Here is a 24,562-nt window from a genome sequence, read left to right on the forward strand (position 1 = left end):
TGTGGTTTAACTTTTAGTCCAATATATGTATTTTTCATGGAGAGACAATAATAGGTGGAAAAATTAAAGTGGAAGTTGGCTTAAGATTTAAGGCCATATGTTATGTTAGCTTGATTTTCAAGCATCTTTTTTTATGTGCTCCAAAGAATTATTCTCTAAAATGAATATATTCCCCTCTTTGAACTTTGGAGGTGAATTTGTTGGGCCCATCTTAGAACACTTTACAATGGCTTCTCTCTTTTCTATCTAGACCTTCTTGGGTATTGATAAGGTGGTGCAAAATGTATTTACATTGGATTGTATGAACTTATAATTGAAGATTAAATTATCATTATTTAAAATGTTACGCATAGGGTGTTTAGGAGATACTATCTTAATCTCCGATCGCATTGAAATTAATCAGCCATATGGTGATGAATTCATTCTCGAGCCTTGTATATACACACCGCCCGTCACACTATGAGAGCTTATCATATCTGAAGTCATTACCTTAATCACAAGAAGGGGCACCAAATACAGAGCTATTGACTAAAATGAAGCTGTAACAAGGTATCGGAATTGGAAGGTGTGGCTGGAAACGACAAGTAGTCCCAAGTAAAAATGAACACCTATTTGTTTTTATCAAAAACTGGTAGTGGGGTTTGAACCTATGCCCTTACATGCAGAACATCTTAATTGTTTCTCATAGTTTCCCCAATAAATCTACTTGATAATACAACATATAAGTAGTGTTACAATTTTGGATTACAAGAATCCTATCATTTTCTCTAATTTTTTCATATTTTCAATCTAACTAGTTCTAAAATAGATTTATCAACTACATTATTTCTTGTAATCTTTCCCATAAACTTGATCGGCTCACAAATAAAATTACATTAAAGGGGGCCAATGATAGGTTTAACACATTTATCTTGAAAAATTCTCAAAACTTTTTCTTATCATTTCTTATTTATTAAACTATTAATTTACTCCAATATCCTATGAATGTGAACATTTTCAAAGAAACCTTGCAAACACCATTATTCATCTAAGGATATTGGATTTCCCATATTCAAATATCATTATTTTCACGCTCAAAACATGTTGATAGATGCAACTAAAATGTCATGCAAATAAGAGATGTTAATGCATTTTTTATTTTGGATATTGTTATCAAATCATGCGCTCACGAATATCGCAAATATTTCATTTTGTTGGGCCCTACATTGCTCACGTGGACGGCTCAGATTGTCCTGAAAAGGAGAATACGTGGCAAGCTTAATGGACTAAAAATGAAGCCTCAACCATGGGCATTAATCATGCTCTTGCACCAAGGTTCAATCATCTCCGAATGCATGAGCTCACGCGTGCAATTTTTCATTGGCTTGCCCGACATGTATAATTTGTGAGCTAATATGCAAGCCCAATAAATTTACCAAGTACGCACTCTTACCTGGTTTTTCTTGCAGGGTAATCCAAGAAGGGAAGAGCTCTCTTAGAATTAGGTCAAAGTATTCTCTCGCACATCATTCATGTCACATTTTCAATTTTAAAAAACGTTGCACTTACTGAATTATGTGACAATGATATATGATATCATGCAAATAATGCTTATAAATGAATAATTTGATTGGTGCCACTTATTTTCCCATGTTATTAGGCAATTCCTAACAGGAACAAAAATCCATTAATAAACGGCTGCAACAACAGCCTGTCAGTAACACCTTCAGCAATAGAAACTATGGGTGGAATGAGGAAAAATACAGGCGTTCTCTATTAGCAGAAGGGGAAGGACCCACCAATGAGAGTGCTCGATTGACAATCGGCTGGGTTAGACATATGTGTGTCCAAAGTTCGATTTCAACCGTAAGCATATTTATCTACAATACTTCACAAAAAAAAAAAAAAAAAAAGATGGGGAAGGACCCAGAATGAATCCCAGATCACACCAAAAGAAAACCAAAATCAAGTGATGAAAGCAGTTGTGTGTTATATTACACAACATACATGCATGGTAAATTCCAAGATGTGGTTGAGAATATACATACTTTTCCTTTCATGTTACTAGCGTCGACCATTCTCAGCTATATTGATTTTATTACTTGTGAACTGATAGAACGCACAGTTTATTACTTGGGAAAGAAATCATGTTTAAGGAGTTGCAGCTTTCTAACTCGTCGTCAAGTCACAGACGTTGCACCTCATTTTCTGTTCATATCTCCCAAGCAGACGTACTTTATCTGCAAAGTGTAAAAGAATGCCTTAATAAGATGTGAAAATACAAATTTGACAAGAACTAGAAATTTTTAATAGGTTACAGGGCTTAAGGACATATCCAACAAAACACACACCTCATATGTATTACATGAGGGAAAGAACACTTCCATAAGAAAAGAACCAAGTGTTTTTGACAGGAAAATCGAACAAGTAATGTGTGCACTAGTGAATAACAAGCCAATTGTTGATCACAAGACCTCTACATGATGTAGCCAATATCAGTTGGTGAACATAAAAAGACAAAATTAAAACCTACGTTTATACGGCATCAAACAGATAGTGAGAACACTTACTTCCAGATACTCATCCATCCCATATTTTGAGCCTTCTCGTCCTAAACCAGATTGTTTGAAACCTCCAAATGGAGCCACCTGCATCAAAAGATATACATACATAATAAATCAGTTGAAATGTCTCTTGATTTTAGATGTTAATGGATCCAATGCAAGATTCACCTCTGTTGAAATTAGGCCTTCATTGACACCAACGAGTCCATATTCGAGTGCTTCAGAGACACGCCATGTACGTTGAACATTGTTTGTGAAGAAGTAAGCAGCCAGCCCTGCAGCATTGGATATGGGAATGTGATATTGCGCCATATTCATGTTTCAAGATAATTGAATTCATCGACCTCCTATTCCAAATATTATAGTTCATACATGGTGAATCTGGAAGTTGGAGGATGGTATATAAATAGAATCTCTCACAAATATTTAATTGAGATTGTACCAGTGAATTTGGTCTGCTTATGCTTTCCTTATCAAGATAAACTTAAGAGCTTTAAGTCCTAAAATGTAAATTATGGCTAAACAAAGTACCCGCATTAGTGTCATTGGCAAGGCGGATAGCTTCCTCCTCAGTTTTGAACCGCAATAGAGGCGCCACAGGTCCAAAAACTTCATTTCTGAGGTAGGACAAATATTTAAAGTATAATCTAACAAGGAGAATGATTCATACAACTATAATAACACACTTACAGGTCTCACACTGATTATGATTCAAGTATATCACACCAAATAAAAGGTAAACACCACTCATGCACAAGGCTCCCGCTAGTGGGTGAGGTCGGGGACAATCAAAATGTACGCAGACCATACCCCACATGATTAGTTGAAAATGACCATTTCAGCAGATACAGAACAAAAAGTCAACAATAATAAATAGGGAAAGTGTGATGGATAACTTATTCATCCTAAACAAGTTAAGAATAACTTAATTTAAAAAAGACGCGCAAGATTATTGAAGTCATTATTTATAATTAGATCTTACCTTGATAAAAGCATATCACTCTCAACATCGCTGATTATTGTAGGCTCATAAAAGGTCATCCCAAGGCTATGTCTTTTACCACCCAGAAGGATTTTTGCTCCCTTGAAAATTGAAATACAGTATCATTGATGAGAGATTAACCATGCAAAAAAAGGTTAAACAAAGGAATGTATATGCCTCTGATAGCTGTTCCTTTAGAACATACATGTCATCCAACCATAAACACGTCTCTTTTTCATTTCCATCTCCACTGCCAAAAATTGTTACCACACTTTACCACTGTTGTGAGGGACACAGTAAGAAGAGACAGTTGCAGGAAAATCGACTTCTTCTATTGCTCAAAATTATCACACATATACAACCCTAAGTTTATGCACAATGACTAAACTACCCTCTTATATTCTAACACTCCCCCTCAAGTTGGAGCATAGATGTCAATCATGCCCAACTTGTTACAAATATTAGTTATCCGACTCCCTGGTAAAGCTTTAGTAAATACATCGGCTATTTGATCTCCGGTCTTGACATGTTTAAGGCAAACCATTCCTTGTTGGAGTTTCTCTCGAATGAAATGACAGTCAACCTCGATATGTTTTGTACGTTCATGAAACACTGAATTAGAAGCAATGTGAATGGCTGCTTGATTATCACACCACAATTGCATGGGAGTTGAGTCCTTCATACCAATCTCCTCAAGTAAATGACGAACCCACATAAGTTCACAAATAGACTGAGCCATGGCTCTATATTCAGACTCTGCACTTGATTTTGCAACCACACTTTGCTTCTTACTTTTCCAGGATATCAAATTTCCGCCAACAAAGACACAATAACCTGTAGTAGACCGTCTGTCTATAGGACATCCTGCCCAATCAGCATCAGAGAATCCTTCTACTCCAATGTTACTGTGATCTTTAGAAACAACACCACGACCCGTTCCTTCCACTCTAACGTGACCATGATCCTTATATACAATACCCCGACCTGGAGCACCCTTAAGGTACTTCAAAATGTGAACAACTGCATCCCAGTGAGATGTCCGAGGAGATGACATAAACTGACTAACCACACTTACCGGGAAAGCAATGTCTGGCCGCGTCACTGTAAGGTAATTAAGTTTTCCAACCAATCGCCTATACTGTTCTGGGTCAACAAGTGGAACACCATCTTCAGCAGCCAGTTTCACATTAGGCACCATAGGTGCCTCGCATGGTTTAGTATCAGCCAAACCTATCTCGTTGAGGATATCAAGTACATATTTCCTCTGAGATAGGAAAATACCTTGCTTACTACGTGACACTTCAATACCCAAGAAATATCTGAGAGGTCCAAGATCCTTTGTTTGAAATTTGGTGTGAAGAAAGGACTTGAGAGTAATAATACCCATACTATCACTCCCAGTAATCACAATATCATCAACATAAACCACCAAAAGTATACAACCTGACTCAGATTGTCTGTAGAAAACAGAATGATCAAGAGCACTCCGGCACAACCCAAACTCAATAACCACTTCACTAAATCTACCAAACCAAGCACGAGGAGACTGTTTCAACCCATATAAAGATTTCCGAAGAAAACACACTTTCCCAGACTCCCCCTGAGCAACAAACCCAGGTGGTTGCTCCATGTAGACTTCTTCAACCAGATCACCATGCAAAAAAGCATTCTTAACATCTAACTGATGTAAAGGCCAATGATAGGTGGCAGCAAGGGAAATAAATAACCGAATAGAAGCAATCTTGGCAACAGGAGAAAATGTCTCTAAATAATCAACACCATATGTCTGAGCATAGCCCTTGGCCACTAACCGGGCCTTTAAACGAGCCACAGAACCATCAGGATTCACTTTAACAGTGAAGACCCACTTACATCCAATAGCATGTTTTCCAACGGGGAGGGGAACAAGATGCCAAGTACCATTCTCCTTAAGAGCCAACATCTCATCCTCCATTGCCTGCCGCCACCCAGAATGAGAAAGAGCTGCTGAAATAGACTTAGGAACAGTAACAGAATCGAGGGAAGAAATAGTAGACCGGGAGACAAGAGATAGACCATGGTAAGAAACAAATGAAGAAATAGGATAGGTACAAGAACGTTTACCTTTACGAAGAGCAATAGGTAAATCAAGACTAGCATCAGGAGCTAGAGAACTCGGATCTGGAAATGAAGAGGCCGGTAGAGACTGAGTGTCTTGGTCTGTAGGAGGTGCCACAGAAGAATCCACTGGAGGGGCCGCAGAATGATGCCAGCTATGGCGAGAATAGATTTGAGTGATAGGAGGACGAGACGACTCACAAGAAGAATCAGGTTCAGAGATACGATAGACAAGGAACTCATCCGCGGGATCAAAAGAAGAGGCAGAGGAACCACTAACAAAAGGAGTAGATTCAAAGAATGTAACATCAGCAGAGATTAAGTATCGACCTAGAGTAGGAGAGAAACAACGATACCCTTTTTGGTGACGAGAGTATCCCAAAAAGACACATTTGAGAGACCGCGGGTCAAGTTTAGTAACCTTAGGACGGACATCCTGCACAAAGCACACACAGCCAAATATACGAGGGGGGAGACAGAAAAGAGGCTTAGAGGGAAACATAGTCGAATAGGGAATACAACCATCAAGAATCGAAGAGGGCATACGATTGATTAAATAACATGCAGTATGAACAGCATCAGCCCAAAATACCTTAGACACTTTCATATGAAATAATAAAGCCCTGGCAACTTCCATCAAATGACGATTCTTCCTTTCAGCCAGCCCATTTTGTTGTGGGGTGACAACACAAGAGGACTGATGAACAATACCATTATGAACAAGATAGGAAGAAAAAGAGTTAGAGAGATACTCTTTGGCATTGTCACTACGGAGAATCCTAATAGAAGCATTATTTTGAGTTTTAACCTCAGCATGAAAAGCACAAAATATAGAATATAACTCAGAACGATTTTTCATTAAATATAACCAAGTCACCCGAGTAAAATCGTCAACAAAAGTAACAAAATAACGAAAGCCAGACTGAGACACAACAGGACAAGGACCCCAAATATCTGAATGAATCAACTCAAAGGGGGACGCAGCCCGTTTATGAATTCTAGGAATGTAAGATACGCGATGATGTTTGGCAAATTGACATGCCTCACACTCTAACTGAGATACTGAACTGAAAGACGGACAAAGACGCTTCAAAACATTTAATGAAGGATGACCAAACCGATAATGCAACTGATGAAATGAGGTAGCACTAGTAGAAGCAACTGGCCGAGGCACCGGTGAAAAATCAGCATCAAGAACATACAGACCATTGGACAAGCGACCTCTACCAATAACCTTCTTCGTCACCAGATCCTGAAACAGACAAGAATCAGGAAAAAAATGAACAGAACAATGCAATGCGTTAGTGATTCGACTAACAGATAAAAGATTAAACGGGAAATGAGGTAGGCACAAAACAGAGGAGAGAGATAAAGTGGAAGTTGGTGTGGCTATACCACTACCCAGCACAGGAACATTAGAACCATCGGCTAGAGTGACATTTGGTAGAGTGGGGGATGACTGAAATGAAGAAAGAATACCTGTATTGCTAGTCATGTGATCGGTGGCTCCGGAGTCAATGACCCAATCACCGAAGGACGAAGAAAGACATGCAGTTGGATTACCTGACTGAACAAGCGTGGCAGCAGACTGGGTAGCTTGAAATTGAGTAAACCGAGCATATTCATCAGCCGAAATCAGAATGTGGCTATCAGGTTTGGATGCTCCAGTAGGAGTAGGCAGAAGACCCTCCTGAGTGGCAGCATGTGCCAACCGCGGAGATGTAGATGGTTTACCATTCAATTTCCAACAATTCTTTTTCAAATGACCATGCTCTCCACAATAATAACATATCCTGGGACCGCCACGTCCTCCATTATCACGACCACCACCACGAACTCCTCGACCACCATTACGACCACCCCTATTACCACCAACTGATGGTGTCCATCCCAATAAAGCAGAGGTCTCACCAGAACCAACAGATACGCCAGAGGTGTCTTTATTAGAATCCTTACAAACTTTGCGCAACCGAGAGAACGCTTCAGCTAAGGAAGGTAACTCTGAATCCGTAAGTAATTGAGTACGAGCAATCTCATACTGGGACTCCAAGCCAGCCAGAAAGCACTGAACAGCTACCTCTTCCTGTTGTGCTTGCATTTTCTTCACATCAGCAGTAATAGGATACAAAGTTCTCATCTCTTCAAATTTTGTTTTGAAGTCTGTGTAATATTCAAGTAAAGGTCGTCCCTTCTGGTCTGCACGGTATACCCCAGATAGGAGTTCATGAACATGAAACAAATTTTGTTTACTAGAATACAATGATTCTAAGTATTGCCAGATCTCCTTGACACTATCACAATGACCAATCATATCATCCACAGAATTCTCCATAGTATTCTGAATTAAAGTAAAAAGTTTATCATCTTCCTTCTGCCACTGCGCCTTGGCCTTTTGCTCAGCCGGTGCATCCTCGGTCAAGTGTTTCTCCATATCAATACCTGAGAGATACCTCCTGATGACTCGTTTCCAGTGACCATAGTTGGTGCCATTTAATTTTCTGTCTGTTATTCGATATGAAGTTGGGATGATCTCGGTAACAGCTTTCTTTTCACTAGTCTCAGCCATGATTCACACAGAATCAATCAAACCCTTCTCACCCACACAAAGTAAGCTCCACCACCAGAACTGAGAGTTACCCACTAGCTAACAAATTACAAGCACACAATAATTTCACGCACCAATCTGTCTAAAGCAAAGACAGTTGTAGCACCACAGATCCAAGAGAACTAGAAAACCAGAAGCTGGAAAATTTGACCTCTTCGACTAAGCTACAGATCCAACAGAGAAGAAAACCAAAGTACCCGAGAAGGAAGTCGCCACAGAAGAGAAGCTCGTGACCAGGAGAGATTGCCACCAGAAGAGAAGCTCGCGACCAGAGGAGGAGCTCGCAGCCAGAAGAGGAGGAAATCGAGAATCACACCAAACACAGATAGACTAAGCTCGCGATTCCCACCAAGTCAGAGAGACAAAGCTCGCGTCAGTCCAGAAGAGAAACTCACGACAGACCAGAGCCTAGCTTCTTCGAAGACAATGGCCACAATCGATCACCATGTTCGACCGCCGAACCCAGCTCCGATACCATGTTGTGAGGGACACAGTAAGAAGAGACAGTTGCAGGAAAATCGACTTCTTCTATTGCTCAAAATTATCACACATATACAACCCTAAGTTTATGCACAATGACTAAACTACCCTCTTATATTCTAACAACCACCATATCCTCATTCCATCAATTCATGCCTAACCCTCTCTCTCTCTATCTCATAACACACACTGTCCCAACATCCAATAAAATCACTCAACCTTTCCTTCTCGTGCTGGTTAGACACAGAAAAAGGCTGAGCAAACCATAATAAATACGTATAATTTCCCAATTTAGGAAAACCGGATGAAGTCCCACCCCAATTGTGATATGATAGAGCTGGTGAAGAAAGCCATCTAGCAAGGAGCCCTCTGTACGTTTTCCATCCTTATATAGACAATAATCTAGATGGTACTACAACAGAAGAATATTATACATTGCAGATAACACGTATGAAATTCAACATAAAAGTTATACAACCTTTGAGATGGCGTCTTGAACAAAGGATTCAACCTGCAAGGAAAAATAAATTCTTTTAAAAGAATGGATCCTCATTAATAGCATACATACATTATTGATGATGAAATGGGCATATCAAAGCAACACAAACCTTTTGCACAGCGGCTTCGTTTATTAGTGGACCCTGTAAAGAAAAGAAAAACATTTGAGTTTGGGCCATCATCCTCAAGTGAATGCCACTTCTTTAAATGCAAAAAGTGGTAAAGTCCTCCAGCATGACAAACTGCAGCTAGTTATGTCAACAGGATTATTGCTACCAACCCTATATATTATCAAACATAGATATGTTAAAAATACTCTGCCATCAAGAATCAACAAAAAAAAATGATTTTACTTCAATATCCTAATAGTTTGACTTTAGAAAGTGCAAATATTTCAACAAAGATAGAGACTAATAGGGAAACTACAAGAGAGAATTGATACAAAATAAGGATGACAACCTGAGCCACCCCTTCGCTTAAGCCGTTCCCAACTTGCAGATCCTGTACGGCTTTTGAAAAAGCACTAGCAAATTTCTCATAGATACCTGCACAGAGGATTTGGTAAATCCAGAAGGGAAAGGAAATGGCATTGGCATTACCAAAGATGAAAAGTACATAACAAGGGAAATACTCACTCGCCCATTTCCTTCTTTAACATCATCATCAAAGTCTATATCCCAAATAATATCTTGGGTTGGCTACATGAATCCTTATGAGAAATGAGAATCCATTACAGTGGCTTCAAAAGACTCTCGAAATATCCACCTCCAATGATTCCCTAGCTAATTCTAAATTGGAAGTGGAATCTGACTCTAGCAATGCAGTCTTGTGGTTCAGTGACAGTGCTCCTAGTTTATGGACGCTTGATCAGATTTTCAATTCCATTAAGTGCTTCACCAGGCACTTCACAGAGGTAATCTTTGTTCACAAGAGGTAGTGGAACCATGTGGCTGACAATTAGGCAAAGGCAGGAGTGCATAGATATGTTGATTTAGTTACATCGTTTTGATTCTACTGAGACATAATTTTACTGTCATAAGCTGGAAATGTCCTCAAATGTTAGTAGGTTGTAAATCTAATTCTCTTATGAAATCACCACTTTATCAAGAGAGAGAGAGAGAGAGAATCCATTACAAGAGTTCTCCTTCACCATTCATTCTTATCAAGAGCAACACTCTCCTCTAATCTTATAGATTCTCTGTCCTTATCACTTCCATCCATGTCTTTTTACATCTTGCACTTCTCTTTCTAGTACCTCCTACTATTTTTTCAACTCTACGCACGTTTGCATTAATATCTCTCCATTGATCATGCCCAAACCCCTCGCCTATTTTCTTATTGACAAAAAGGACAAGCATGTTAAGACAGTTTACTGCAAGATGATATTCATCACAAAAAAGGGAAGGGAAACAAGAAACATGAATCGCTTATTTTGCAGTTGAGAATTCCACTTGTACCTTCTTGAACAAGTATTCTATTTGCACAGACACATGTTTGTCCACTGTTACGGAACTTTGCTGCAAGCTGTAGTGACCATGCACAGTTAAGTTACAAGTACAATGAAAACAGCATTAGTTGCTATCCAAGAATACAATATGAATATTTTGGCAGAACTGTAGCATCATAAGGACAACTGTCTTTTTATGGACAAGGGATAACAACCAGGCACTCAAAATATAAATAAATGTATCTATGAGACTGCACACAACACACAACTTTCTACCATAAAATAGACAGCATAACTGCATAAGTAATCCAGGAGAACAGTCATTAGAGAGTGATTGGAAGCTTAAAGTCAATGTAGTAGCACAAAATAGTTTGAGCTTTGACACAATGCATGGACAACTTTTGAAGGAGTGTTACATGTTTCTTCCAACCCACTAGTGTTTTGTCCATCCTACGGAATCTCTTACAGCATTTACATTTACATTCAGATTGGTAAGTATGACCTCTCCCAGAAATGCTCCTCATAAATGCTCTCTTGAGATCCGTCTAAAGGAAAAAGGAAAAAGGAAAACAACACAAATGACTCTAGCCCCCCAACACTGACAGCAGCCTGCCATCATCATATGCATTTTTTGCATCCTAAATGACATGGCTAAGAAAGTTGCAGATGTCCATTTGGCTGAAAGAGAGAGGACTTTCAAGTCAAGGTAGTAAAATCAATGTTCTATTAATTTGTAGAACCATGGTAACAACTTTTCTGTTAATGGTTGCCTCGTTAAATAAGAGTTCAGTCATAAGTCAATCAACAGAACAAAATGTAAAGGATTTGCTGGTATTTCTTCAACATCGTACTCATACAATGATTTATAATATGATTTCAATCAGATTCTTATATAGATTAATTCCTATATACGCACTCCACTTCACAAGGAACTTAACATTTGAGACAAGAAGACCGCTGTCAAAATCAGCATAGACATATCCAGCAACTTACCGTTCCTTTTACTGCAACATCTATGTCTGCGTCATCGAAGACTATGCAAGGTGCATTGCCACCAAGTTCAAGAGAAACCTAGAAAGAAGTAGAGCATAAACATCCAACTAGTTGATGGGTTTTGACTTTTCATATCGTAGCACATGTATTCAGCTCATAACCCATGCAAACCTTTTTGACAGTCTCAGCAGAACCTGCCATCAACTTCTTTCCAACAGCTGTTGAGCCCGTGAATGTGATCTTTCTCACCTGATAAGTTTATTAGAGAAAAGGCACATAACAATAGTGTCACAAGTATATCCCATCATCCATCATCCAGAAGGAAATTGCATCACATATCATGCAAAACAAGGTTGAGCACAAAGGAGGAAAAGAAAACCTGTGAACTTGCGAGTAAAGCATCACCAATATCTGGAGCATTTCCCATAACCACATTCACTGCACCCTATAGCATAAAGAATTAAAAGAACATTAGAAACAAATGAAGCAATGAATTCACATTCACTACACCCAGGAAAGAAAAGAAAAGAAAATGAAACTACCGGAATGTCGATTCATACAATCATGTACTACATTCATTTAGAGGTTCAATAGTAGAATGCAAGACAATTGTATGAGTTAATGCAGCAAATGTAAAAGCAACATCTTATCCACAAGATTGTATCATAAAAAATGATGCACACATAAGCTCCATCTCCATGTGTTGTTACTTCTGTACAGGATGTAAAGACCAAGATGATAGACTTGTGCTAATTTCTAATGACACGAGGAAATGAGCAACGCCAGAACTTTCACCCTGATTAGCAGAGTTACAGAAAAATACTGAATTTGCTCACAGCTATTAAGGTTCAAGAATACAAACACTCCCAAAGGCTTAAACAAGAACCACACTAAAAAGGGCTGAAATGTTAATATTTGAGAGTTTAGTTGATAAGAATTGCCAAAAATTTCCAGATAAAGCAGCACTAAAATCCAGAAATGAGGAACTCAAGCGTTGAGCAAGTCATGAAAACTTATGAAGGTAGAGGAAAATAAAAAATTAATAAATTCAACTTACTGTCTTAACCAATAAATCCAGCATACATCTAAGGGTTCTACTATATCTTGATTTAAGTAATTTCAGCTTGTCTGACTTTATTCTCTTCTCATTCTTTCTGCTTTCTGTTACTTCTAAACTGTCCCAGCAGACTGTCACTGTTAGCAAACTTGAGAATTGAAATATTCTCCCTATTATCCACAATACAAACATAAAAACCAGAAGGAAATGAATGAAAAATTTTGTTCTATTGAAGAATAGCGATGGAAAATACTGCCAATTAATGATAAAGACGCAAAAAGGAAGTCTGAGCTCCTCTTTCTTCTTCATTTGTCCCTTCACAGATGGATCATTTGCTCCTACTCTATCTGCCTGGTTGTAGCAACAGCCATCTTGAGAGAGAAAATAGCAAGAACCACCATAAGCACATACAAATTCTAAACACCTTCATATGCATAATTACAAGAGAACTTTTCCCCCTAACAGTTCCCAAATTATCACCATTAACAAACCATGGGCAGAATTCGTGTTTTATTGGAAGCAACATGGCTTCTCTAGAGATGATATACATCTAACTTACCCTCTAAAATGCATACTCTTTTCAGAAAATTACTAAACCATCTACCCCAGATAATTTCACCTTTAGCAGTGCACTACCAATCATATATCATATCCTTTTTGCATTCACTTTGCAACCATCATACACCCCCACTTCCCTAAAATCCATTCCCCGAGATGTAAACAAAGGAACTCACTCATTCACAAACAAGGAAAAGGATCCATAAGATTAAGGAAATCAACCATTTACAAAGAAGGAAACAAGAAAAGGAACCAAAAGCTTAAGATGACCAGCAATAAGTTATCTAAGAATTACCGGAGGTATTCCAGCTTGAAGGGAAAGTTCAGCTGCCGCTAAAGCTGTGAGGGGTGTAAGTTCAGAAGGTTTTATGACCACTGTGCACCCACATGCAAGGGCAGGACCAACCTGCATGATCAAGAGAGAAGCATGTCATCTTGAACATAAATTTCATGCATTATAACTTATAAGCGACTAAGATTCTAATAGACCCTAAATATAATATACCTTTCTTGTAATCATAGCCAATGGAAAGTTCCAGGGCGCAATTGCTCCAACAACACCAACAGGCTGCAAAAGAAACATTAATGAAGTCCACAATGAGGATGATGCAACAGGGAAGGTGCACAATAATAGAAACTAAAATCTTAGCACAACATTTCTAAGAAAACAGCTGCATCAGAATGCCCAGCAAAAACTAAAATCTTATCAACTTTCTAGACTATTAGTCTGACAAGTTAGTCAGAAATTACACCAATGGAATTTGTCCAGATAAACAACACCAAAACATCACTCACTTATTACACATGGATACACCACCACCCAGCTGAAATGGATGGACTACGGAAAAGATCCTTAATAGCACTTATAGTACCTTTTTTTGGGAGCACTTATAGTACTTACTGAGGTTAAACCAGGGATACAAACTCTGTGAGATGCAGCGCTAAGGTGCACAAGTCTTGCCCTCTACAGCTCTACCCCGTGATAGTGGTAGGAGCCATTTACACCGGGTTAAAGTGTTTCTTCCTTTTTTTTCTTCAAATGTTGCAACTAGTATTGGACTAATGACCTTGACACAATTATGTAAGAATTTGAACATTATTCCTGAACTTCAAACTTAGAATCAACAGTTTTCATTGCTCACCTGCTTTAAAACCAATAACCGCCGATCAGCTAGAGTTGCTGGAATTATGTCACCATATATGCGTTTTGCTTCCTCTGCATAGAACTCGATAAAACTTGACCCATAACCAACCTATATATAAAGTCACGTTTTGATAAATATCGATGACGAAAACAATAAAAGTATAAAACACTGGATTGCCTATTACTTGATCCTCGTGGAATGAGTTAGAAGAGTACCTCGCCCACTGCTTCTTTCAGGGGCTTTCCTTGCTCTAAGGTTATAAGTTGCCCAATCTCTTCTTTGTGGGCCATAAGAAGATCATACCTGTTATACATGGAAATGAGGCATGGAAATCAGCAAGAGTATTTAATCCCCAGGCATCCAAAGGGAATGAAATCAGCTATGAAGGATCCAAAAGAAATCAAAGAAAGTCAATTGATACTTCTCCTAGACCCACATAACTCAATTCACAACATCTGAAAATAATGCCAAGAATGTTCAAAATGACAGAAGTTCATAGTTTCACCACAGATGAAACCGATGAACTACAAAAACTTAAAGAGAATAAACCTGATGCCGCAAAAAGGCCAGTAGTTTATACAGTATGACAACATAAGAAACTTCTAAGCAGTACATATAGCCAATTAGTATTTATCATTCAAAATTCACAATAGGGACAGCTTAAATCTCAAACTTAATTGGCCACAAATCCACAACAGTAGACATACAGATGCTTCTCTTTCTTCATTTCGAAAGGGGAAAAAATAGCCATTTCTGACAGCCAAAAACATTGATAAAACAATTGGCAGTTCCAACATTACTTATTTTTACTCATTAATTACAAAAAAATCTCTATAAAAACTACTATTCAGTACTATCGCAAGATGAGGAAATACCATTTTCGAAGGCATTTGCTCCTCTCAGCAGCAGTGACTTTGCTCCATGCTACACGTAAAAAAATCATGAAAAATTATAATTCATTCAAATACCCGCACCAATCTCATGCTTTCCCATATGGGAACATCCAAAGGGAGTCCATCTCAAGCCTTGGTTCCCTTCCCTTTTAATAATTCCTTTTCTTGCTCAAAAATAACATTACCAGGCAAGCCTCTCCAACATTCTAATGACTAATGATCTCAAACATCCTATAAATTCAACATATTAAATTACAAAATCGCACTATTGATTGTTCTGAAGTCCCATACACTTAAATGCATCATAGGCGGAAGAAATCGCATCATTTGTCTCCTTTCCACCCATGCATGCGACATCTGCAATCAATTCTCCAGTTGCTGGATTGCAAACCTAGCAGAACAAAGAAAACAACAGTTATTTTGAGGCTACAACAATTCATGAAGACGTAATGAAAAGAGGGCAAAATGATTATGTTTTTGGTAGGTATTATAATAAACAAACAACAGAGGGACTTCATCTAATCTTCGTGTCCTGTAAGGTTTGGCTTTTTCTGGATTGTATTTGACTATTTTGGATGACGAGTAACTAAAAACAAGTCATCCATGGGCACTGAGTGTTATTTCCTTTTATTCTAGAATGCATGGGAACATACTAATACTTGTAAGTATGATCCCACAGAGATCAGTTGATAAACATTGGATTTATAAAGATGACCTGAGAAATCGAAACATTCAATGTCTGACGTCGTAATGGAGCAATATGTGTTATCAGCTTAAGACATGCTTGTCAATTGGCAAATAGATCATTTGTGCAATAAGATGTCAATGCAAACTCACTAGGAAGATATCTATATATATCTGGGGATGAAACACTTTCTACCAAACCTTGATTGTCTTCCCATCATAGGCGTCAGTCCACTTCCCTCCAATTAGGCCTTTGGTCTGGAATAAACCAGAGCTACTGAGCTTTGCAACAATACTCTGTGTATCCATGCTAATCTAGTGTCGAGGGTGGAATAGTCAATACATGAAAAATCAGTACTAATGCAACTATGCAAGTAAGACTACTCTAATTGGTAAAAAAGAGATCATGAGCTTCTGCAGCTGAATAGAAGGTACCTTTACATCTATACAAAATTTAAGTAGATAAGACCTTTCAGCGCACTTGCAAGCACTATTAAACCACCTCTTCATGCATACTACCACATACATGTTAAGAAAGATTGCTAATAGGTAGGAAAGCATCACATCAGCATCTAATGCCACAACATTTGTGTCTGAGCATAGCTGCTCAAAAGGCAAAACAAAAAATGCATCCCCTTCCATTAATCCATAGTTAAGTATCTCCGTCAAATCATTCGTGAAGTCAAATTTTAATTGATAACTAGTCATTAGTTTATTGCTAAAACTTAAAAGTGTCGTACAGAAATATAAAGATTTTGTCTTACAAAGTCCTCAAGCAAATCTGAAGACTACTTCAATCAATTCTGAATGACAGATGCATCTTAACAGAACTAAATCACACATAATCTCAACAGAAGAAAAAAAAAGTTACAAAATTTTGAATCCATATGGACTATGGAGTTTTACCCATCCGTGATAATTTTAAATAACACTTGCTACTGGTTTTCTGGTGATTGTAATGTGGATGAAAACTTATGTCAAGACATTTCTGAGCACTACACTTGCCGTACTTTGGTGGCACACACAGAAATCACATACACTCTGCTGCCATTAATTGTAAGCAAGCAAATATCCATGATTACTACAAACAACAGTGACGTATGCAGAACTATGAATCAAAATCACAGAATTCCAACTCACCAGGTTAAATCCTCAATCCAGACTACGAATACAGATTGAACATTTAGAAACACAGAACAAGGAATCAGAATCACAAAATCCCAGTCAATACGAATGGCAATAGAAAGAGAGAAGGTCGTGAGAGATGCGATTAAAGGTAAAGAGAGAGAGAATAGATTGCCTGGCGAGAGAGGATGAGAGAAGAAGCGGCGTTCACGCGTGGCAAAAGTGAAGAGACAAGCTTTCCATGGCCTCCAAGTGCCCTCCGTGCCATTCCAGCTAGCACCATTTCCGAGCTTTCCGTTTTTCTCTCTTCGGACTTAAACGAGTGACAGTACAACTCAGTGACGACACGTTTGAATATTTCCTTTCCTTTTCTTTTTTCCCTAATAAGTAAAATGCCTTTTTAGTATTTCTTTTGTTTAGCATTCTCTCTCTTGAATGATGAAAATGGAGACTCCCTTATTATCAGGAAGAACATTTTTTAAAATTATCTTAGCAAAAAAAAATTTATAATCATAAATTTTATAATCAGTTCCCGGATTGCTTGGTTAAGGCTCTTACGAGATTGACGCATTTTCTCTAAGCTCAAGTATCATTAAGTGAGATAATAAACAGAGTAACAAAGTCTTGTATGTTCGATATATCACAAGAATTGATCAATTTAAGACGGATAATGTTTTAATTTTTGATGTGTGACTAGGGTTGAGATTTAGAAAGTAATAATATAAAGGCATATAAAACAATATTTTCAAATGATATTTAGAAAGTAAAAGTACAGGTTCCTTTATGGCTGCTTGGCTTCATTTGATAAGAGTTTTTAAGTTTGTACAAATTTGACCATAATCAATGAATATATTGTCAGGATATATATATATATATATATATACCTTGAATGAAAGCCATCTCTTTCTTTTATAAATTATTGTAGTGGAGCCAGTGGACCAAGATCTTGATCAATTGATTGTGCCATATATTGAAAGATAGTTCTCACCAAAATGGACAAATTAATAAATCAATGAACTTTTTTAACTTGACAATTGATACTAACACCTGTCGAGAGGATCTACATATTCGATTTTCAATTGCTCGGTATAACAATCACAATGACTTGCAAGAAAGAATCATCATCCAAAATTTATAGTTTGAAAACAGTTATGTCAATCGCCTATAAAATGATCATAAGGGTTAGAGGTAAAACATATATTATGTTTTTTTACTTAAACTCTGTATCAATTCTAATTCACTCTTTGTTAAAAATATTGATTGTTGAAGTGTTCTCAAACTATGAGAAGCTCTCATTTCCATTTTATAGGTTTTGAAGTGTCATATTACACGTCAGCTCTCTAAGACCAGCATAGAGATAACTTTAATAATGCGATAATTTAACATCTTATATGAGAAGCGAAGCACACTTTGATGTGAGCAATGGCGGATGGTCACAAAAGAAAAGGAAAACACAAAAAAGCAATTAATTATAAGATTATGATTCACATATATAAATATAATGTCATTTTATTCCAAAATCCAAAATTATGAATTCCGAATAACTCAATTGATGAGTTGGGTCATATATAATCTCGAACCCCGAGTTCCATCCTCATCCCCTTCCCCATCAAATCAAATAAAAACCTTAACCTACCGTTCAAATTAATGAAATTATTAAGAAAAATAAATACAAAGCCAAAGCCCGGACCAAGTCTTGTTGAACCGCGTTTGATTGATGTGGCTCCTCAAACTGTGTTGTCTCGAGGACTTTTCTCTAAATTCTCTCTTTTCGGTCTTAACCTTCTAGAGTGAGAGAAGGCCGTCGTAGCCAGCAGAAAGAGATAGAAACAACCTCGCCCCTTCCAAAGTCAATACAGGCGACTCCCCCATAAAACAAGGTGTTAAATTCTTCCTCTCTGCGTGGAAGGAAGTTCTTATCCTTGTTTATGTGTATATATATACTTGTTTTTCAATTTCCTGAAATCATAATTTTTGTAGCTAAATTCTCTAATCGAAGCATAGACTTGTAAGGGAGCTCTTGACGGTTTCAGCTGAAGAGGGAAGAAAAGAAGGAAGTGGGTTGTTTCTGATGAGTTCTAATCCGGCATCTTCCAGCGTTGACATAGCTGGATCGGGTGATAATTCTGGTGTCAGAAGGAATACGAAGAGACCCAAGTGTAATCTCCTCTTCCTGAGCTATTTCCTCCTCGTTATTATCATTTACCTTCGCCGTCTGAGCATATGTTTCGTCGTTTTCTGTGATACTTTACTTCTCCAATTGTTTTATGGTGTTTTTGTTGTTGGGTTTTGATTCAAACATGATTTTGAATGGTGCCTTTGCCTTTTTGTTTTGAACAAAATTAAGTTCCTTGTTAATTGATTACTTTTATGCAGTTTTCTGTGTTTTTATATCGTTGTTAATCATTTTCTGGATTGTGGGTAGACTGAATTGAGAGTTATAACGTTGGTAGTTTGGGTAATTAGTACAATATTGAAGAACAATTATTGATTTTGATAGAATACTAGATAATTATTTGGTAAAAAAGTAGTTTATTAGATCTGTAACCCTGAAGGTAACTTTTTGATGCATTATAAATTTATAATTGGGACTAAAGTACTGCTGTTAGGTTGTGAAACTTGCTTTCTTTTTTCGGTATCAGTTATATGATGATGAGATAATTAATACCTACATCAGAAGTGCTTTATTAATGTTCTTTAGATCCTTAAATGACTCTGAAGGGCAACTTGTCATCTGACTGTTAAATCCATATGAAGTTCTAGCAGTGCGTTGGATTGGAATTTTAGTTTTCATGAATTCTTAGTTGTTATAAAAAGGTAGACAACTCTCATGCACAAGGTTCCCGCAGTGGACGGGATTGGGACAAACAATATGTACGCAAACCTTACCTCCACATAATATATGGAGAGGATGTTTTCAGGAGTTGAACATGTGACCTCTAGGTTCCACCAATGCAACTCTACTATTGGGTCAAGTGTTTGCTAGTTGTTATATGTTATATTATTTCTTGACGATCTAACTTGGTTCATCCGACCAATAGATTGAAGATTATATGTTTAAAAGATGTAAAATAGGACCTAGATACATGTTTAATTGTTTATGCATCATGTTTGAACCAAGTCCAACCTTTTTTCCTCCTAGATTGCATTTGATACGATTAAGGCGAGCATGCATTTTGCAATGGGATTAGGTTAATTTTGTGACTTGGCAGTTGACACATGTTCACATATACATACTGGAAATTTTATTTTTCTGTAATACTTTGGTTCCCTAAACCCCCACTCCATAAATCTCAATGTTTATTCAAGAGCAGTAAGATGAATTACATTTTTGAGAATGTTCATTTCAGATTCAAAGTTTACACAGCAAGAACTTCCAGCATGCAAGCCTATTCTCACACCTCGCTGGGTAAGCTGTTATGATTTTTCCCTTGGATGTTCTAATTTCTTTTATGACTTATATGAGCTAAATATGGTAACCCGTATAGCTGAAACTTTTCCTTCTCATGGCAGGTGATTTCAGCGTTTATGCTTGTTAGCATTGTCTTCATCCCCATTGGAATTGCATCGCTTTTCGCTTCCCATGATGTATGATTGAGTTTAATGCATACTCTTTTCCTTGCCTTTTAATTTCACTTGAAGTTGTAGTTTATCATGGACTTTCTCTGTTCTCTCAGGTTGTTGAAATTATTGATCGATACGAGACTGACTGCATTCCACCTGCGTCTAGAAATGATAAGGTTGGATATATTCAAAACCCTGCAACAGAGAAGACATGCAACAGAACAATAACAGTAAGGCTTAACACCAAATTATCATTTTCTATTATCATCAACCTAGTTGGTTACCATGTTTACTTCCAAAACATCATTTGTGTATTAAAGATCAGACATAATGACATAGAAATTGACAAGAGTCCATGTAATTGTGGGGTTGATAAACTTATCTTCTGATTATCCTTTTGTTCATTTCTTATTAGGTTCATAAGCGTATGAAGCAGCCAATTTATGTGTACTATCAGCTTGACAACTTCTATCAGAATCATCGTAGGTATGTGTAACAATAACACGACATCTCCAGGGTTCTATTTTAATGAAAATCATCGCTAGAAATCAACGAAAAGAATAGTTTTTTTGGTCCACCTATCCCTCATTTCTGTCTTATGGGAAACAGTTAGGTAGAACCTGAATCATGGCAGTCTTTGTAATAGATTAACAAATGTGGTTCTGTTAGTGGAACCCATCTGCATTTCCAGCAACTTGCCCTGATCCCATAATACACTGCCTTCATGCTAGACTAAGAAGAACAATAAAACAACCTAGAGTTTACTGAAAAAATACTGATTATGGGTTTTTTGTTACTGTCCAAGTCAAATGGCAGAAAAAGACATAGTTATGAACTTATGAATTCTTGTTGCAAAAAGTTATGGTCTTAGTTTGTGTTTCAGAAACCAAGTAGTACCATGTAAATGTAATGCTAGAGAATTTTCAATATCTTGTGTCAAATATCATTTTTTATTCTGCTTCAACTGATTTCATTTTTGTTTAAGTGAGTGGAGAAAATCTCGTTGGAAGTTTAAACAAACAGAATTAGAGAAGTATCTGTGGTGATAATTTGGCATAAACTGTGATGTTGACTTTGTAACTTAGGTATGTAAAGAGCCGAAGTGATACGCAGTTAAGAGGTACGAGTGGTGAGAATGACACAGATGCTTGTAAACCAGAAGATATTGTGAATGGATCGGCAATTGTGCCTTGCGGTCTTATAGCTTGGAGTTTGTTTAATGATACTTACGACTTTTCCCGCAACAACCAGCAATTGACAGTGAACAAGAAAAATATCGCATGGAAAAGTGATAGGGACCACAAATTTGGTAAAGATGTTTATCCTAAAAACTTTCAGCAAGGTGGTCTCGTTGGTGGTGCATCTCTCAATGCAACTATCCCGGTAAGCCTTTGACTATATGGTACAATTCATTTGTGGATGCGATTACCTTTCACTGCAGTATTTGATACTTGCATTCAAATGAAGCATTGATGTTTCTTGAAAACTTACAAGAGCATAACCACCCATGAGAATCTAAAAAATTATCAGAATCTAATTCCATGAACCAACCCAGCACAACCAATGAATTTGAAACCACCGGCAGAGAATAAAAGTGGAGGGCAACACCCAAAATACACTAGAAACTTTTCATTTTGTTTTCTAAGAGCCATGCATTGCTTATTGGAAAGCAAAAAAAAGTATATTGCTCACTAGAAAGAAAAAAACAGTAGTAGGTTGGTACCTGTCTTGGAGGCGGGCAAAACCTTCAAGCCAACAGCAGCAACTCTTAAGAAGTGATGGTTTTTGTTGTCTGTTCTTCTCTAGCAGCTAATATAGATCTATGATTATCAGCCATACCTGCTCCAGTCGGTTACTTGGATCTCTCTCTCTCCACTTGTCTATATGACACCTCATATTTTTAATGTCAATCCCAGCCTTGTTAACAGATGTTGCTTCTCTCGCTTGGCATGTGGCTGACCAGGTTGAATTTTTTTCTGTGCAACAGTTGAGTGACCAGGAGGACCTCATTGTTTGGATGCGCACAGCGGCCCTGCCAACTTTTAGAAAGTTGTATGGGAAGATAGAGGTGGATCTCCATGAAAATGATACCATACAGGTGATGCTGGAGAACAACTACAATACCTACAGCTTTAATGGCAAGAAAAAACTTGTGTTGTCAACCACGAGCTGGCTTGGTGGAAAGAATGACTTTCTTGGCATTGCCTATATCACTATTGGTGGGATATGCTTCTTTTTGGCAATGTGTTTCACTGTTGTTTATCTTGTTAAGCCAAGGTAAGATTTCATGACCTCATCTATCCTTCCTATTTATACAAGTTAGGCTCTCAACGGGGTCTTTCAGCTGTGTTCTTCGTTTTATTATCTGGACTAACTTATCTAAGTTCTAAGTTCTTACCTTGGTTTCCATATCTTGCTTTGGAACCGTCTTTTTGTAGCCATGTTTCTTTTAAAGGATATTTCTAATGTGTTTGGTTTTGGGAAATATTTGCCATCCTCAGCCTTTTACTTGCCAGAATTGAAGCTTTTACTTCCTGATGAAACACGACTTTTTTTTTTTCTTGTAGAGATTGAATGTATTTTGTGTGCCATCTGGTTAAAGACATCTAGTTTTAACCGTTATTTTTTCCCACCTTTTTGGAAGAAAATTTTAAAGTAAATGAAACACATTTTCGAAAACTATCTGCATTTTGTGAGAAAAATGAGTGCAGTTCTCTAGATCTTGCATTTTGCGAGTGGGAGGAGTTGGCTACCACTTGGCCATACGTTCCTCTTATAACTCTGGGTTGTGTTAGGTTTGTAAAACATATCGAGTTAGAAGTTTATCAACGATGTTACGATGAATAATAATAATAATACTAAAATGAATGTCAGAGGTAGTAGACAATAGTATTAAATAATGGGGAGCAACCCCTATTTGTTTGGACTTACTCTAATTGATATTGCTTGCGCCTTGTTTCTTTTTCCAGGCGTCTTGGAGATCCGTCTTATCTGTCGTGGAACAGAAACGCTAGCGGACACTAAACAATTCTGTGAAGTGAAGTTAATAGATTTTGTTTGGCTTGCCCATGGAAAACTGGTTTGATGTAATTGTATTTGTATTTAAATGACTTATCATATATATAGTCTTGAGTTTTGAGGAGTGTTTTTAAGTTTTGTACCACTTGTTATAGATCAGTATAATAACAATATGAATGCTTTCAATATTACTGCTTGTATTTCAGCAATTGATTCAGTACACAACATCCTGCTTCTTTGTATTCGCAATAGCTCGCATTTTATAGTACTCTGAGTAAGATTTTGGACAGGTATGCACCCTCTGGATAGGATGGGTCGATGATTTTCCTCCGTGTGTTGATGCAGCACTAGGAGTGGTAAAACTCTGTGCGGTCCGGATAATTGATTTTGTTTGATTATGATTAAACTAAGTTTGGATAGAAGTTATATATTCGAAATTCAGGGCTAAACATAAAATTTTTGTTCGGTTTAAAATTGAGTTTGATCCATTAAGTACGTCCAAAATTTAATCCGGGTTAGCCGGTTAGGATTCGTACATGAAAATATTTTATAAACACGTGATGTTGTATGATCTAGAATCAATTTTTTGTCACCTTTGCAACACCCTAATGGAGAGGAGGAAAAAAGAAGTTGAATACGGTTGATGCTATAATGCTACTTCAACCAATGCAGATTAAAATGAAGGATTTCTTTTTCGACCAAAAGTTGATGCATGAGCTTTTAGCTTAAATAGTTTAAGTAACCTCAGCAGCTCAAGACCTCTAGATGATCAAGTTTTATTCTTTGGGGTCGGCAATCAAGTTTTCTTCTACCGTTCATTTTGCCGGACCGAGACTCATCACCTCCAGCCAATTTCGGCCAAAACAATCGCCA

General features: G+C 37.5%; 2 protein-coding genes across 3 annotated transcripts; one reads left to right on the forward strand and one right to left on the reverse strand.

Moving 5' to 3' along the window:
* Nucleotides 1-1,902: 1,902 nt before the first annotated feature.
* LOC119988855 (succinate-semialdehyde dehydrogenase, mitochondrial) lies at nucleotides 1,903-17,467 on the reverse strand. Of its 2 annotated transcripts, none has more exons than XM_038834062.1 (20): nucleotides 17,283-17,467; nucleotides 16,184-16,297; nucleotides 15,590-15,689; nucleotides 15,281-15,329; nucleotides 14,621-14,708; nucleotides 14,403-14,513; nucleotides 13,766-13,828; nucleotides 13,556-13,666; nucleotides 12,025-12,090; nucleotides 11,817-11,894; nucleotides 11,646-11,723; nucleotides 10,663-10,729; nucleotides 9,665-9,750; nucleotides 9,316-9,348; nucleotides 9,186-9,218; nucleotides 3,526-3,626; nucleotides 3,075-3,160; nucleotides 2,712-2,818; nucleotides 2,550-2,627; nucleotides 1,903-2,219 (listed from the first exon to the last, which is right to left on the reverse strand). In XM_038834062.1, exons 1-20 carry the CDS (start codon nucleotides 17,388-17,390, stop codon nucleotides 2,181-2,183), a joined length of 1,596 nt encoding a protein of 531 aa, XP_038689990.1. In that variant the 5' UTR covers nucleotides 17,391-17,467; the 3' UTR covers nucleotides 1,903-2,180. The 2 variants fall into 2 exon arrangements, with proteins under 2 accessions (XP_038689990.1, XP_038689991.1); XM_038834063.1 differs by lacking the exon at nucleotides 17,283-17,467 and adding an exon at nucleotides 17,123-17,275.
* Nucleotides 17,468-18,836: 1,369 nt separating this feature from the next.
* On the forward strand, nucleotides 18,837-23,933 carry LOC119988244 (ALA-interacting subunit 3-like). Its single transcript, XM_038833214.1, has 9 exons — nucleotides 18,837-18,987; nucleotides 19,088-19,266; nucleotides 20,458-20,516; nucleotides 20,621-20,695; nucleotides 20,785-20,901; nucleotides 21,087-21,157; nucleotides 21,757-22,054; nucleotides 22,659-22,948; nucleotides 23,641-23,933. The coding sequence occupies exons 2-9, from the start codon at nucleotides 19,179-19,181 to the stop codon at nucleotides 23,693-23,695; spliced, it is 1,053 nt and encodes a 350-aa protein (XP_038689142.1). The 5' UTR covers nucleotides 18,837-18,987; nucleotides 19,088-19,178; the 3' UTR covers nucleotides 23,696-23,933.
* The last annotated feature ends 629 nt before the right edge of the window (nucleotides 23,934-24,562 follow it).

The sequence above is a fragment of the Tripterygium wilfordii genome, chromosome 21 (genome assembly GCF_013401445.1).
Source record: "Tripterygium wilfordii isolate XIE 37 chromosome 21, ASM1340144v1, whole genome shotgun sequence".
Taxonomy (NCBI): domain Eukaryota; kingdom Viridiplantae; phylum Streptophyta; class Magnoliopsida; order Celastrales; family Celastraceae; genus Tripterygium; species Tripterygium wilfordii.